This window comes from Acipenser ruthenus, chromosome 2, assembly GCF_902713425.1.
Source record: "Acipenser ruthenus chromosome 2, fAciRut3.2 maternal haplotype, whole genome shotgun sequence".
NCBI classification, from domain to species: Eukaryota; Metazoa; Chordata; class Actinopteri; order Acipenseriformes; family Acipenseridae; genus Acipenser; species Acipenser ruthenus.
Window position 1 is genome coordinate 103,195,197 of NC_081190.1, and position 16,710 is coordinate 103,211,906.

Below are 16,710 nucleotides of genomic sequence, written 5' to 3' on the forward strand. Positions count from 1 at the left end.
TGCAGAATGCCCCTTCTAGTCTTAATGTGCTCAGGGATGACATCAATGTACATCCTGTACTACCAAAACCACAGCTGTGTTTAAATAGACATGAACGAAAGGGTATTGCAAAATCCAATTTACAACCACAACATTCATTTCAAGAAAACTCATTTTCAATGTTCAGATTATTTTTTACATCGGACAAGGAATACATGTTTAAGGTAAATATATTTCTGTTACGGTTGTTTGAAAAGGTACTGTTAAAAACAATGTTAAATACATTAAGTAGATGTTTATTTAGCACACATATTAAAATATTACAATATAGTATATTAATAAATATGTATTTTTTTATTTATGTATTTTTTTTTTTAATCTTAGCCGTGACCATTCAGTTTCTCGTTGTGACAGACATATTTTTACAGTGACAAAATCTCATCTTTGATTATTGTCACTTCTTGTGCTCAGGCACCTCACTCTATACAAATTAAACAGTGGGTGTGTCACTACTTAAATTTACGCTTGACAGGAAACTTAGTATGCAAAATGCTGTCCGTAGTGGATGTAAGAAATATCACATTTGCTCGTGGAAGAGTGTTGCAGTGGGACAAGTTAATGAGTACACTTGGGTGTACCTGATGTAGTGAGAAGAATACTTAAGTTAAGATAGCTTTGATATGTTATACCCATACCAAGTTGATTTTTTAATGCAATCTAGCTGTGTAGTTGATGTAGGCATAATGCTATAACAGATTTAAATTCAAAGTCACTATACCACTTCAGAGTACTATACAAAGTACAAAGAAAAATCTGTTCAAAATTCACAACAAATGTAAAAGCAAAGATCACATAGAAAATAGACATGTCAGCCTAAACCAAAATTATATCAGTTACAACAATATGAATGAACTAATTTCAATTACTTTTTTTTTCTCTTACAGCCAAACAAAAAAGTTCTTTAAAACAAAGCCATGCACCACCCTTGAGTACTAGAAGTTATTCAACGGTAAGAATTTAATTTTACTGGATTTAAAAAATAATAATTGATGTACATTACTTGTACACAGATGGAAGTCCATTTGTAGTTAAAATAGTGTTATTTTTTATTTTTTATTAAAATGTGTCTACTACTGCAATTTCTATATTTCCCTGCTTACGTAATTACACAGTTCTCATCTATGATTCTGTGTGATTTCGTGTTGCTAAAAGCCTGATTGAATTGAGCGTGCATAGCTTGCTGTAACTGTTTTAACCCTTCTCTGTCTTAACTGCAACTTCTGCCACTGACATGGACAAATAAACCAACATTTACAGTTTCTGCTAGCTGTTCTGCTGTAAACCTTTCTTTGGACACACATTTGTGTTGCTCTTATTTTTAAAGGGGATTCATAAGTTAGGGTTATGGAATCTGTAAAAGCTAATGGAAATATTATCTGGCTGAAAAACTTTTTGGGACACGCACACACATTTCATGTTTGAAGTCAAGTTTTTCGTCATTCTTCTTGATTCTTACACTTCACAAGACTTGGCTCAGGGCTTCGTCATCCAAAGGGTGGGCGTTTGGAAATCTCCCCAAACCAGTCTTGGCACCACCACCCACCATGCTGAATTGGTGCCTTCTCATTGTTGTAATCTAGGGAGATGAAAAAACACCTGGAAAATCCTCTTCTGTGAAAGCCAGAGGGGAAAGTGGAAAAGCTACCAGGGAGGCACAGCCTTTGAGAAAAGAAGAATCTGTTGATAAACTGGACAAAAGAAAACAGAAAAAAAATAATATAGATGAAGCCGAAGGTAATTTCAAGAGAAACATTTCCCTTTATACAGCATTTTAAACAGTAGACTCATGTGTGGTCAAGTACGAATTAAAGTACAAGCATGGCACTGCAACAGATTAACCATTTTCTTTCTTTCTATTAGGAATCTTTTGTGAAGTCTTGACTGCTTAAGCCAATAGTGTTTTTTAACCATTCTAATATTATTATTCTGACTTATTATTTGATTGAGAATGGTAAATCCTACAAGCAGTATGACTAACACCTTTTTTAACAAATTAATCTGTTTTTTCACATACAACCTGCCTTCAAAATCCATCTTTTTAAAATTCAGTGCTCTTTTTGATTTTTCCATGTCATTCCTTTATCACAGAGTTCTTCAAACTCCTGTCCAAAGCTCAGAACAACCGAGCAAACGACCAGCGAGGTTTGCTAAAGAAAGAAGACCTGGTCCTGCCTGACTTCCTTCGCCTGACACCTGAGCCCACTTCATCCACCCCCTCATCCCATCAACCCGGCTACAGGAGAGGCAAAGAAAATGAAGGGAAGGACATGGCCGGCAGCTCCCTAAATACGTCCCGCAATTTAGAGGGACTAGACTCCACATTGAACTATAGTGAAGATCGCAGTAACACTAAAACACTATCTTCAAGTCAACACAGGTCAGCTTTGATGCCACCCAACAATCAGAAATCTGAGCGTAAAGAACGTGCCCTCTTTGCTGCACCGCTTTCCCCCATCCCCCATGTGCAGGACACAAGGCAACCGGAGAGCATACAGACTGTCGATGATGAGAATGTAGCAGACTTGACTCTGGTTGGAGAGGGAGATATCACCAGCCCAAACAGCACGTTGTTGCCACACTCAACCACACCACCCTTTCATGCAAGTAATCGTTCAGAAGCCAACTTCTCCTCACCCGCCCTGTGTGCTAACAGTGAGGAGCCCTATGTTTTCATCAGATCCAGCTCAGGTATTTCCGGAGTGTGATATCGTTCCTGTTATTGCCGTCGTTTGCTGTGGTTTGATGAACAGTAAAACCAACCTTAGTTTTATATAACGAGGCCAAGTTTAGCTATTTAAATGCACTTTATAGAAAAAACCGATGCTCATTCTGATAAAATCAAAACACAATCTACATTTGACATACAGACTTATTGTTCAAGGAACGGTAAATAAGACATATTTCACAATTCATAGCTTATTTTAGGAAATGATCCTAAAATAAATACTGTTTGTGTTTTAATGTAAAATGTTAATTTGAATATTCAAGAGACCCAGACAATCTGCCTGTGGTTCACAGTTTGTATTACTGTACTGTTTAGAGGTTGCTAATAGTTTACTTTCATGCAAACACAGTTATGTAAAACCAGCAGATTGTTTTAAAATTAGAACATGCTGGATAGTCACAGTATTTTTTTGTATCGGGTTTAAGAACTGAATAAGATACAAATCTTTATTCCAAAGTGGTTAGTATTACTCTATGCAGAATAAATGAAGGCATTAAAAGCCTATTTGGTAACTGGTAGTTGAGGGACTTCACTCATGATTTCACTTTTGCGTGTGTGCGTGTACATGCTTGTGTGTACATCAAATTTACATGATTAGAATATGGTGGTTGAAAGCTTTTGCATGGACTGTATATCACTGAGTAACTTTTCCTGGGGTTTTACATAAGACACAAGGATATAGTACAGGCTGAACTGTACAGGAGCTCACTTTGCCAAGAGTTTTTATTTTCTTTTCTTTTACATGGGTACCTGAAACTATATTGCTTCTGTAAATCATAATGTGAATTCTACTATAAATTCTGATTTATAGTAAAATATTCAACCTTGTTTATACTACCATATCTGTTAAATGAAAAAACCTTTCCCTGTCTGTCCTGTCTCCTGCAGTTCAATGATAATTGAATTAAAGTGACCCAGAATTGAAAATCAGTTACCAGTGGCTTGAATCAATACAGTTTCCAGGCCTTAGATCTTGAATAGTAGTTTTTTAAAATTGATTTATGGATATATTTATATTCTAAACTGGAAAATATATATTATTTTTCCTCGTTTATCCCTGATACTTTCTAAATTGCTATACAATAATATGGACTGAGATGTCCAAATTAAATATATGTACATATTGTACATGAATATCATGATTGAATTGCAAACCTCTTTCGTGATCATTCTTGGTTGTCTGTAGATGTCTCTTGTAGATACCCTCATGCTGATTTAATTTTGTATCTGTGTTCTGTTAGTTTTAATAAATGTTAGAAATGAAATCACATATTTTGTCTTCTAAATGTTTGTGCTTTTAATTTGCATCCTTACCATCTTGTTTTCTATCTGTCATTATCATCCTTTGCCTTAGCCAGCAAGTGATCAGACTTGAACCTGAATTCAGTCTAAACTTGAACCTGAATTCAGTCTATGGGTGTGGGTTGAACTTTCCCTGTGTCTTGACTTACTGGAGGCAATTCTGTATACACTTAATCGTTTTCCTACTAAAATGTCCATAACTTTCTTAATTCTTTGTGATTACAAACAATGTTTCATATGTGGCCAATCTAGAGCCACACTGATCAATGGTCAAAACAGAATGTTTTTTTTTTTTTTTTTACAGCATTGGTATATTTCAAGAAATATTCAAATTACATCTTCCATATCTTCACCATTTGATCATTGTTATTCTAGGGTAAGGTTAACAAGTATTTTGAAACAAATATTTAATTGTACACTTGAACAGCAGATAAAGAGCACAACACCCCCCACCCCCCATATTTTAATAGTCTTTATCTGATTTGCAGTGCCACTGTTCCCTGTGCTTTTTCAAGAACAGCTAATGGAAGCACTATAACCCACTGTTATCTTAATGCTGTATCAATAAAGGGCTTTCGGGGGTGGGGGGACGGACAGCGAGACCAATTATAGTTCTGTGGGAATAATTACTAGATTGCACGGAAAGCACTGATGATACTCATGCTTATAAGTTTGCTACTGTATGGTTTAACAGGTATGACGCTGATCCGCCACATTTATTAAAGCTGCTATTATAGCTGTTCTGGTTATGTGACCTGAACATGTTTGTGGCATACAAGCATATGACTAAGGTTTCTTTCATCTCTTTAGAGCAAAAGAAAAAAGTGCCGTAAGGAGATTGTGGTTTCATAACGTTTTTTGTTGTTGTTTTTTTTTAATTGATATATACAGGGACAGCTGTTTTTGCATCTAACTTTTCAATATTCAGGATATTGGCAATTCAAAATAAATATGTAAATTGAATGCATAAAATGTAAATGATAGTTATTTCTAGATTTATACATTTTTTACAACAAATAACCTATTCTGTCTGACTCGCTGGTGAGTTGCCATGCAACTCCCATGTACCTACACTGGTGGACTCATTTTAAGAACTGTTGTCATCTTGTGTGACTTACATTAACATTCAAGTGCGATTTAGTTAGTTAGCTAGGTAGGTAGTGATTTTCTAATTAATGCAATTGGTTAAGCTACTTATCCACTAGTTCAGTGACATGCTTAGACATGCTCTTGCTAAGCACTGTGCTTGTTTAAGCCCGTAATCAAAGTACCAGTCATTATTTTCACCTGCAGTAAGGCACATGTCATAAAAAAGAGAAAATTACAATGGACATGCATGGGTCCGAAGTTTAAGATCCTTGACCCCCAGCCACAACTGCTGTGGCTCTTTTTCTTGTTTTGATCCCTGTGCACCTGAACTGAGAATATGCTCCTAACCATTCACTTGAAGAACCCTCATTGGAACAGTGTGCATGTTGAGAAGGGTTTAAGAATGCTGCACATGCTGCTAATTCAAGGGTTGGAACATTCTTCTCTTGTAATTTCATAACATAATCTTCATAATTTTCAGACATACAGGTCAACCAAGTTCTATCACGTGACAGTACAGAACTACATTTATTTTTAAAACTTTACATTCATTGAAACAAAGACATCCTGGTTAAGAGAAGCCTTTTCATTTAAGCCTTCAATGGACTACGATGCATGCCTCATGGAATCCTATTCAGTGCAGCTTAACTGCATGTAACATGATATTGGAAGTTATTCTGGGATGTCAAAAATATGATATAGGGAAGGCATGTGTACAGTATGTACAGTACGTATGCCACATAGATTTTATATACTGTATATTTATAGAAAAATGCTTGTGATGAAACTTGCTTGGGACATTCATAAGCATATTATTTTAATCAGAATCTGGGGTTAGTAGAGTAAGAGGCTGTCCATCTGTCTGTATATAATGTATTACTTTTACTTACAGTAAATCTAGAGAACCGCTCATCCAATTGTAGTACAATTTGGTTTCATTTTTATTATAAATCAGGATTTATAGATATCATTTTACATTTATACTTCTACAAGAATGCTATTTTTTCAATGATCGCTCTAATGTTATACCCATAGACTCCTGTATATCTGCAGCACAAGTCCCATGATAAATACCCTGTAATCTCTAAAAACCACACTCAAATATACAGCACTCCTTAGTAACCCTAAGTTTTGACAGCCCGTGAAAGGGGTCTTTGTTCGTCGGTTAACATTCTTTTTTCTGCCTTCGCCTTAAATTATGACAGCTGAGTTGAGGAGATAAAACAAGTCTATTGTAGGAACTGTAGCCTTCATTTTCACATCTGCCTTTATGTTTATTATGCTTGAGCATTCTTTCCAAACAAAATGATTTTGATATCTATATTAATAATAGAAGTTGAGATATTATTACCCCATTGTTGTCCTTGGATAGAACTGGTTATCTCTACACTGAGTCTTGCATCACACAGCACAGTACAGTAAATAATCAAAGTTTTATCAAATGTAGCAAGCTGTCTTAGGTCTCCAGCTACACTTTTTCCTTTGAGGTCCTCTTCAGTTCTGTGTTAAGTTTTAATTATTTATCTCTGTTGATGGGGCTTGTCTAGCATTACACTTGTGAAAGAATGAAACAAAGCAAACTAGACGTTTTCTTCCTTGTTCATAAATAAAACCCTTTGCAAACAATGTAAATTCCCATTCTAATGTAAACATCCCACAGTATAAAAATTCTGTTTTGACTTGAGAGGAAACTATGTTTTAGTAGTTTGGCAGCTTGCAGCGCCATCTATTGGTTGGAATTTTTTATTTTATTTTATTTTATTTTATTTTATTTTATTTTATTTTATTTATTTATTTATGTATTTATTTATTTATTTATTTATTTATTTATTTATTTATTATGCAGTTCTGGTTTGAGTCAAAACTATCACAGAGAATTAAGAACAACGTGACAAGACGTCCAGTTTTGGACGGGACATTCCCAATTTTGAAAGACTGATTCCAGTGTCACCAGAACCTTTTTTGGGACGCTCATTTCATCCGTCCCCCCCCGCCCCCAAGCATCGTAACAGAATATTGTACATGCAGACTGCTGTGTTACTACTGTAATTTATACAGTACAATGACACGATGTGACTAGAGGGAAGGTTGAACGACCAGTAACATTAAAACACGGTTTACAGCGCCGTGCAAATCTGGAGAATCACTCAACAGTCAATGTTCATCTTTGCAACCAATCACAGATATTGGAGATTAGTTTATTATCCACTGACTGTTGCTAAAATGAACTGGAGGCTATCCTGGCCTGAATCATTTTCGCTGCCTGAAGAGGATAGACTACTGCAGTCTAACAATAACGGCTCATACTGTGTTGGAATTATTCTCTTCATCCATGATATTTGTATATCTGCGTGCAAACGACTTTGCTTCGTGCGTAGCTATAGGCGACAATTGCGGAAATCAACGCTGTCTTTGTCACATCACCGTGCCATGTTTACAACGCAGTGCACTTTTTTTTTTTCCTTCAGCGAGGCAAATGTCAGGGCTCCAATTACTGTGGGTGGGGTTGATCCCTTTAAGTTTCTCCAAATAGTTTTATTTCCATATGTCCCTTTTAACATGTTTTAAGCCGACAGGTATCACTTAAACAGAAAGGAACCTGCTAAAAACGTGTTAATTGTATGATGACACTTCCTGCCTTGTCTATGCAGTTTTTCAGCACCAATCAATGATAATGAGAAAGCCTCTTCTGAAAACCTCTCTGCACATGCTACATAAGCTAATGCTTATGCTTATTTTAAGGACAATTAAATCGTGTTCCTTTCATAAGTAAAGAAGTGACAACATTTCATTTGATCAGAACAGGAATATGATTTATTCTTATTAGACCTTGATCCACGTCTCAGCCTAATTTGAAAAAAATAAAATCCAGCCAAGATCAGCAAAGAAATTAGCCTTCGTAAAATATGTAGTTATCTAATTTATGGTAAGAAATAAATATTATGAAAAAAATAGATTCTTTGAAGTAACCATTTAATAAATAGAAATATTGAGATATATAATGTTTTCATACAGGATGGGCCTAATTTGCAGCAGTAATCAGCAATAAAATAGAATCTCGGAATTTGATATTATTGAATAGCTACTGTGTAATCTAATAACTAGTAGTGTAAAAATGAAATTACAAAGACAATAAGATAATTTATTAACAAAAAAAGTTTTTGAATGTAAAAGATTCCACTCTGAATATCACCATGAGTCTCTGCATTCACTTTCAATATGCTATTAGATCAAACATTGGCAAAGTGAAAATTAAAACCCTAGAGCTTCCCCGTAGCTTTGAAATTGGAAGTCAGTTTAAGGACTTAAAAATCTGTGGGGGGGTGGGGTAAGACACACCTGGAGAAAAAATATGTCACACAAGGACACTGTACAGTGAACATTTTAATAGCTTTAGCGAAAGTTCAAATACAGGGAACTGGAAAGGTCAGGGACAAGAAGCTGGCACTGTTACCATGGAAACCTGGTTTAAGAACATTACAGCTAATGGAACGATCAGCTTAAAACTGGTTTATTCTGTGTGTCGTTTTGTGAACATCGTTCACTGACTCTCTTACAAGCCGTGTGCATAACACAGCAGGATTTCCGACTTGATTTTCAGATCATTAGAGTACACTCCAGAACAGACTATCCCAAATGAGTCAGACTGCAGTAACCCATTACATGTATAGAACTGATGTTAGCATTGCAATTTATACAGTACAATCAAATGTTCTGCTTTCCCTGTGAATTGTTTCTTTCACATCACTAAAAAAGACAGATCACTATCAAGAGAGAAATAATAGTAAGCTCTTAGCCTTTTTCATACTTTGTGGTGCATTTGATTTGTCACTCAACAAAGGAGTGTTTCTGTTTATTTTAGGATAAAAACCCACCAGATGGCACTGTGTTCTTGGCAAATGTTTATAAAATGAATAATATATTTATTTCATTAAGAGGTATCTTTCCCTACACAACAGAGCCATTCTGTTCTTCAGCTTTTTCTGATGTACAACATTCTTTTGAATTGAATCCACCTCCATCTGGGTTTCATACAGTATCTCACTTGTATAATTGCCTTAATTGGCGACCTGCATTATTTAATTGTCAGACTTTTAACAGCTGAAATTAGGCTAGAAGGACTTTCATAACAGCTATCGTCTGCAAGGGGCATTGACTATTTTGTGGCTTGCGCAGACTGCTTTGTTTGTTTTTGGAAGACACCTATTGCCTCAGTTCATGTGAAATAATAACCTGTTTAATAACCTAGTTTTTTTTTCTTTATCTTGCTTACCATTCCTTTTTAAGATGGTTACTATGTTATTTTTTTACTAGTTTATTCTACAGTAATTTAGCTGTACAGCAAACTTCTGTGCTGTACATATGACAGTGGAGTATAGTATTCTGCAGTATTTAGTTTGGTTAGTATAGATTTACTGCACTGTGTTTATAAAATACAGCAGCAAAAGACAGGCGTCTCCTGTTAGTAGCTCTGTAGGCGAACTAACTGTGTCAAACCACTCCAAACTTCGAATTTTCCTACGTATTATCATGATGCAACCCGGTCCTCTCCAAAGGGATAGTGGCACATGTATCATCCAACTAAACACAGAGGGCTTCACATCCTTCAAGAGCACTGTTCTGGAGCAGTTGACGGCTAAATACCAACCAGTTGTTGTACTGCTACAAGAGACTCACATAGAGGATCCTGCCAAACTAAAGCTCAGAGGCTACTACTTGGCTGCATATGTACCAGGTAGACATCATGGTCTCGCCATCTTTGTTAAATCTGGAGCATAGTCTGAAAATCCTAAAACATCCCCAGCAGGTAGTCCAACACAATGGGTGGCTGTTAAACTACACAACTATAACATCATGAATGTGTACAAACCACCTAGAGAGAGATTTCAACCCACAGACATACCAGTCCTACCAACACCACCAATCTACTCAGGTGATTTCAACAGCCACCATACTGAATGGGGTTACTCCGAGAACAATCTGGATGGCCTCACCCTCTATGGATGCTCTTCAACCAACAACATCAATCCGCTGCATGACCCCAAACAGGCAAGAACATTCCGTTCAGGCAGATGGCAAACCGTGACAAACCCTGACCTAACTTGGTATGCTGGTATGACATCACAGATAAGCATTACCACTTTAGGAAACTTCCCATTATCACAACATTGTCCATTCCTCATCACAATTACTGACTGTCTCAAGACAATCACTGAGACCTGTCAAACTCCTAGATGGAACTTCAGAAAAGCGCATTGGCCTGACTTCCTCAGAAAAACAGCAGCTAGTAGATGGGCTACCAGGCCCAACCAATGTGGAAGATTATGCTACTACCTACAGGCTTTTGTCAAAGGTGTGAAAGAAATAGCCAAGGCGCAAATACCACGTGGCTTCAGGGTAAATTACAGTCCCTGCTGGGACCAAACTTGCAACAACTATTTACAAACAGTCATTACTTCAAATAGTAGCATCATTACAGAGGCAACAGAGAGACTCCAAGACCATATTAACATCATGAAAAGAGATCGTTGGATGGACAATATTGATTTCACACATACCAGCAGGAAAGACTGGAACACAATAAAAAAGCTTACTGGAGAAGGCAAGTCTAAACAACAATGTCCTGTGAAAGCAAACGCAGTAGCAGCACAACTGATCTCAAATAGCAGGTACATAAACTCTGATAAGAATTTTTCCAGAGAGATCAAACATCAAACAACTGCAATGAAACATCAGCCTACTGCGGATCGTCATCTCACTGGACTGTTCACAGAATCTGAAATGAAAACTGCCATAGCCACTATTAAACCCCACAAAGCGGCAGGGTTGGATAATATCTACCCTTGATTAAGTTCTTGATTAAGATGGGGCCCCCGCTTGAGAGACTGGCTGATGGAGTTCCCGTCATCATGCATACGAAACAATCAAAATACCAAAATGCTGGAGACGAGCCCATGTAATAGTAATACTCAAACCAGGTAAAAATGCTGACAATCCTGCTAACTACAGACCAATATCTTTACTATCAGCTGTTTATAAACTGTTGGAAAGACTGATCCTAAATAGGATCGTTGACCGCCAGAACAAGCAGCTTTCCGTAAAAAAACGATGTACCTCTGAAGGGAAAAAGAAGGCACTGTGTTGGTGGATGTAACAGCTACATATGATACCATATGGCTGAAAGGATTAGAGCACAGATAGAAGGATGGTGGCTTTGATCACTAACATAGTATCAAATAGGTCCTTCATCCTCTGTACTAACGGAGGAGATAAAAGCAGACCTAAATGTCTGTGAAATGGGTTACCACAGGAATCAGTGCTAGCACCAACCCTTTTTAACATCTATATATCTGATATTCCACCCACCACAGCAAAAATGTATCCCTACGCAGATGACTTGGCCTTGTCCATCTTTGGAAAATCCATTCCAACAATTGAAACTGCACTGTCCCGGGACATGAATATAATAGCCTCATATCTGCATCAAAGGAGACTCAAGCTTAGCCAAACAAAAACAATGGCATCGTTTTTCCATCTGAATATTTTTTTTTTTATTATTATTTATTTCTTAGCAGACGCCCTTATCCAGGGCAACTTACAATTGTTACAAGATATCACATTATTTTTACATACAATTACCCATTTATACAGTTGGGTTTTTACTGGAGCAATCTAGGTAAATTACCTTGCTCAAGGGTACAGCAGCAGTGTCACCCACCAGGGATTGAACCCACAACCCTCCGGTCAAGAGTCCAGAGCCCTAACCACTACTCCACACTGCTGCCCACAGAGGATCAAGATTGATCTGAATGGAAATGAACATCCTTTCACAGACAACCCAGTGTACCTGGGAGTAACACTGGATAGGAGCCTTCCCTACAGAGAACACTTACTGAAAACATCTAAGAAGGTCAACTCTCACATTGGTGCTATCAGATGATTGGCAGGAACCACCTGGGGAGCCAATTTCATTACCTTGAGGACATCAACACTCGCACTAGTATACGCATCTGCTAAATACTGCTGTCAAGCATGGGGGCGCAGTAGCCACATTAACAAAGTTGACGTTGCCCTAAATTCAGCAATGAGAATAGTTACTGGGTGTGTAACATACACTCCTGTCGACATGCTGCCAATACTATCAGGCACACTACCTCCACAACTAAGGCGGCAGAAGACAACTCTTGATCTTGCTCAACAAAACCAGGAGCACCTGCTTCATGAAGCTGTGGAGCAACCCATATATAAGAGGCTAAAGTCAAGAAACACCTTCAGACAGGAGGCAAAAGGACTGTTGCAACAATGTGGAAGTGGGAGCAGCACCCTATGGGCACGTGAAAAACACCATAAAAATTGGGATGATGCTGATTCTCGTCTCAGGCGTTTTCTAGGTAGCCCAACATCTTATCCACCTGGGTACAAGCTTCCCTGAAACCTTTGGACTAAACTAAATAGGACTTGCTCTGGAGCTGGACGCTTCAATGCCACTCTCTATAAGATGGGTTTGAAGGACAGCCCAATGTGTAACTGTGGTGATGCACTGCAGACAGCTGACCACCTCCTAGAATGTGTAGCACACCCACAAATCCAAGATGAGGACTTGGCCAGTGTCAATGAAGAAGCTGTTGAGTGGCTTCGTCGCATTGATGATGTGTAGAGAGGGAGATGAAATATGAAGTATACGAGAGAAGAAGAAGCAGTAAAATATGGTATACTGCAGTAAATGACTATTTCTCTTTCAAACAGAATATTTGTTTCAGATTGTTATAGTATGCTACAGTACATTAAAGTACACTAACCATACTGCAAAATATACTGCCTGGCAAAGCACTGAGCTCAAGTATATCACAGTTTACTGCATTTTAATGCAAAATGTGCTGCCTCTAGTGTTCACTTGTTAATTTACATACCTAATTTGCATTTTTGGAGAACACACCACTGTATTTCACAATTTAATTTATACGAAGGACCACAATAAGTGCATTTGAAATGGCTAAAGGTTTCATTATATTAGACTGATGCAGACTTAGTCTATTGTAGTGCACTAATCTTCTGCACTGTCTCATATGATACAGTATCTGAGCGGCAAAGTAAATTAAATACAAATCTACTCATCTCACGGTGCTGAACCAGAATCATGAAAAATGCCTTTTTGTTTATTTATAAAGAGCTGAAGTGAACAAGAAATTGTGCAGAAATTACTAAATGCCCTGAGTGCCAGTCAAGGACATGAAACAAATGGTATACATGGGGACAGCATGATGCATACAAAGCTTCCTTCAGCTTTTACAGCCAGAACTATCATAGAGTATGCTGCCTGTATGTGACTTAGTACGGTATGAGTCACATTAATTTTTAACTTGCTGCAGTCTAGAAATGTTCTAGGAAGCCCAGTGATTAAGGAATTACGCTAGTCAAGTATGATATACAGGGCTAAGGAACCAATTCAATTTATTTTTTAGCTGGAGGCAAACATGGAGAGAAAAGATATTGCCAAATTGAATCTCAAAAAATATTGATCCTAATTTCCTTATTTTTTTTCTACCTTCCAGCTATAGTTACATGCATTTTGTATCTCACAACCCTGGGCAAACTGATGATATATTATAACAAATGATACTGTTGTTTGAATATTTTCTTTTTTTCAAATTTTATTTGCAGAGAATAGGCAAAGGGAAAGTATGAGGATTCCTGTAAATATCCACAGTGGCTCAACAATAACGTCAAACACACACAAAGGGAACCTCCCTGTGAACAGAATCATTGACGTGGACGCTGTCAAACTGGAGGACACCTCGCTGAAACCCAGCACCGATCCAGATTTAAACCTCAGCTTTGAGGGATACGTTTCTGAACTCAAGTCCTGTCAGGGAAGGATGAGGACAGGAGTGTACAAGACCTCTGACCTGCCATCTCTCATCAGTGTAAAGAATGACAAAAGCAAGGCTTCGGTGACCAAGTACAAAGACACTTTTGTCTAGAGTTCAAAAGGTTGTGGAGCTTTATAAGACTGATGTACTGTTAACTTGACTGTACTTTGGAATCGTTTTTTTGGAGGAGGGGGTGGGGAGGGTGTATTTTGTAAATACAATTTGTTATTCCTGTTGCTAAAATGTGTAAATTCTACAGAACGCAGTTGGGTTAAAGGTGTTTTTTTTTTTAATGTAATGGGTGCAATTAGTGTAAAGATTTTTAAAACAAAGCAAACATTGACTAAAGTGAGGGACGATTCGTAGAACAAAAAAAGTACAAATACAATGTTTTTACTATAGGTAATTTAAAAAAGAACGTGTTTATTTGTGAAAAGTGAGCTTGAATCACATGTTTTTAAAGAGACAGTATTCATTTGTAACATTATAGTTATTATGTTAGTTCGTTACTTGGACTGAAATATTGGAAGACAGTCAGTCATATACACAACCATACAGTGTAATTGTAGGGTGATTCACAATTGCACCCTAAGAAAAAAAGCATTACAGTAGAACATGTATTTTTCTTTTTGTTTCAGGTTTACAAGTAGACAGTCGTGGTGGACAACTTGTTAATAAAATGGAATAAATGCATTATAAGTGTATGGTCCCTAATGTTTGGGCTAACTGTGCACAGAACATGGTTTGTCTCTTTTAATTCTGTATTTTTTAAGTGTATTTCATCTACAATATGCTTAATAACATATGATTTATGAAACAACTTAGTTTTAGTGGATCTAGAGACAAAGAAATTCCAGGTACCAGTACTATTAAAAAAAAAAACAGGCAGAATTGAGGAGAGAGAGAGAGAGAGAGAGAGAGAGAGAGAGAGAGAGAGAGAGAGAGAGAGAGAGAGAGAGAGAGAGAGAGAGAGAGAGAGAGAGAGAGAGAGAGAGAGAGAGAGAGAGAGAGAGAATATTTTCCTTGCACTTTTTACAAAAAGGAAAATAAGACTGTTTCAAGTATCAATTAAGTGATTTTGCTTTATTTTCTATGATGAATGCTGGGTTATTTCTCTATTGAAGCTTGGAGAGAGAGAATGAGAGAATAATAGATGGGCTTCAGTGAGTTACTGGAAAATAATTCCATTTAGGGTTTATGTGACATCATAAACTACGAGACCATAGTTATTATTCTACCCATCAATTATTCTATATATACACCCAGGACAAGAACACAGACCAGATTTTATATTTTATAGTTCTTTTATTTAAAAAGCCCTTCCCCTCCACATTTGGTTTCAGGCACACAACACTATACCATAAAATATGTTTGAGTTTACAGTACAAAACCCCTCCAGGAGATGTGACTCTGACAACCCCCGCAGGCCTCTACAATAATCAATAAAAACCGGACTGTTACACTACAAAAACACACTCAAATATTTGTTTAAAATGTCATGCTCAATTTACCTGAGAACTGGATCGTGAATTCATTTAAGAGTTAACCTTAGTACATGAATCAAAGTTAATGGATTTTTTTGACTCTCCCCAGAAAACATTATTTTTTCTGAAGAAATAAAATGTAATTTAAAAAAAAAAAAAAAAATTAAACTTTATTACAATGAAGAAACTACATTGCACTGAAATATGTACATGACAATCCATTAAAGCAGATGTTTTCCTTTATTAAAGGTTACTATTAAAACACATTTTTGAGAAGGAACATGGTATTCTAAAAATAAAGGACATCTCATTTGCTTATGTAATGTCCATTGCAACACGGCAATTGTTATGACAGCACATAGCTGTTTGTTATTGTTATTGGTACATTTCATGCCCTTGTCAGTGCCAATAAACTTGGTGTTCAACCTAGTGTTCTTTTTGTTTCTTTTTTTGTCTTGTGATTAATATTATTATGACACGGTTTGATTTAGTACATTAGATTTGTATGTTTTGTTGTTGCACGAGTGAATTAGTAAATGACACACCTTGCTGGACTGGATTATTACTTCCATCTGAAACCCATCATAAACTAAAGGGGATTAGATTGAATGTGACCAAAGACTGGATTAACGTGGTCAGGCGGGCACAGTGTTTTTAGTATTTTTAAGAAGTAGCAGTGGACAACGGGAGACTCATTTGTAAAGAAAGAGAGAAGGGATAACGGATAACAAAGCGAAAATGAAACTGAGAGATGTGGAAGAGATACAGGACGTGAGAGACACAGAGATAGAGACGGAGGGAGAGGGCAAGAGAACAGCTACACTGGACATAGGAGGAAGCCTGGCAGGCAGCGAGCCATTGGAAGGTTACATCAGAAAGACACGGATGAGATTTGCAGTCACTACAGTGGGACGAGAGAGAGCAAGTACACATCTGGCTGGGCCAGAGAATGTAAACAACGCTACGTGTTCACTTGTTAATTATATGCTTGGTATAGTTGGGTTTATAACTGTGAGCGACCAGTGCACAAGATGTTGCAGTGCAAGGAGGGAGCGATGACACAGGAGATGCGTTTAAACTAGGTGGCTGATGTTTTATTAACATATCAACAGGAGCAGGCAGGAATAGTGCAGAGTGAGCTCACGTTCACCAAAATAAATGACTTTGGCAAATGACAATATAAAATACAATATATATATTG

The 16,710-nt window shown here is 37.1% G+C and overlaps 1 protein-coding gene across 8 annotated transcripts in view; it reads left to right on the forward strand.

Annotated features, from left to right (window-relative positions):
* LOC117409442 (regulator of G-protein signaling 12-like) overlaps positions 1–15,938 on the forward strand; it is a 79,742-nt gene extending 63,804 nt beyond the window's left edge. For 5 of the 8 annotated variants that reach the window (XM_034015494.3, XM_034015493.3, XM_034015495.3 and 2 more), the window contains 4 exons: positions 924–988; positions 1,620–1,773; positions 2,128–2,727; positions 13,817–15,938. In XM_034015494.3, coding sequence (XP_033871385.2) covers positions 924–988; positions 1,620–1,773; positions 2,128–2,727; positions 13,817–14,136 — 1,139 coding nt within the window. In that variant the 3' untranslated portion in view covers positions 14,137–15,938. Of the gene's footprint in view, positions 1–923; positions 989–1,619; positions 1,774–2,127; positions 4,033–13,816 lie in introns of those variants that run through there. The other 3 variants (XM_059005022.1, XM_059005025.1, XM_034015496.3) reach the window with 2 other exon arrangements.
* The last annotated feature ends 772 nt before the right edge of the window (positions 15,939–16,710 follow it).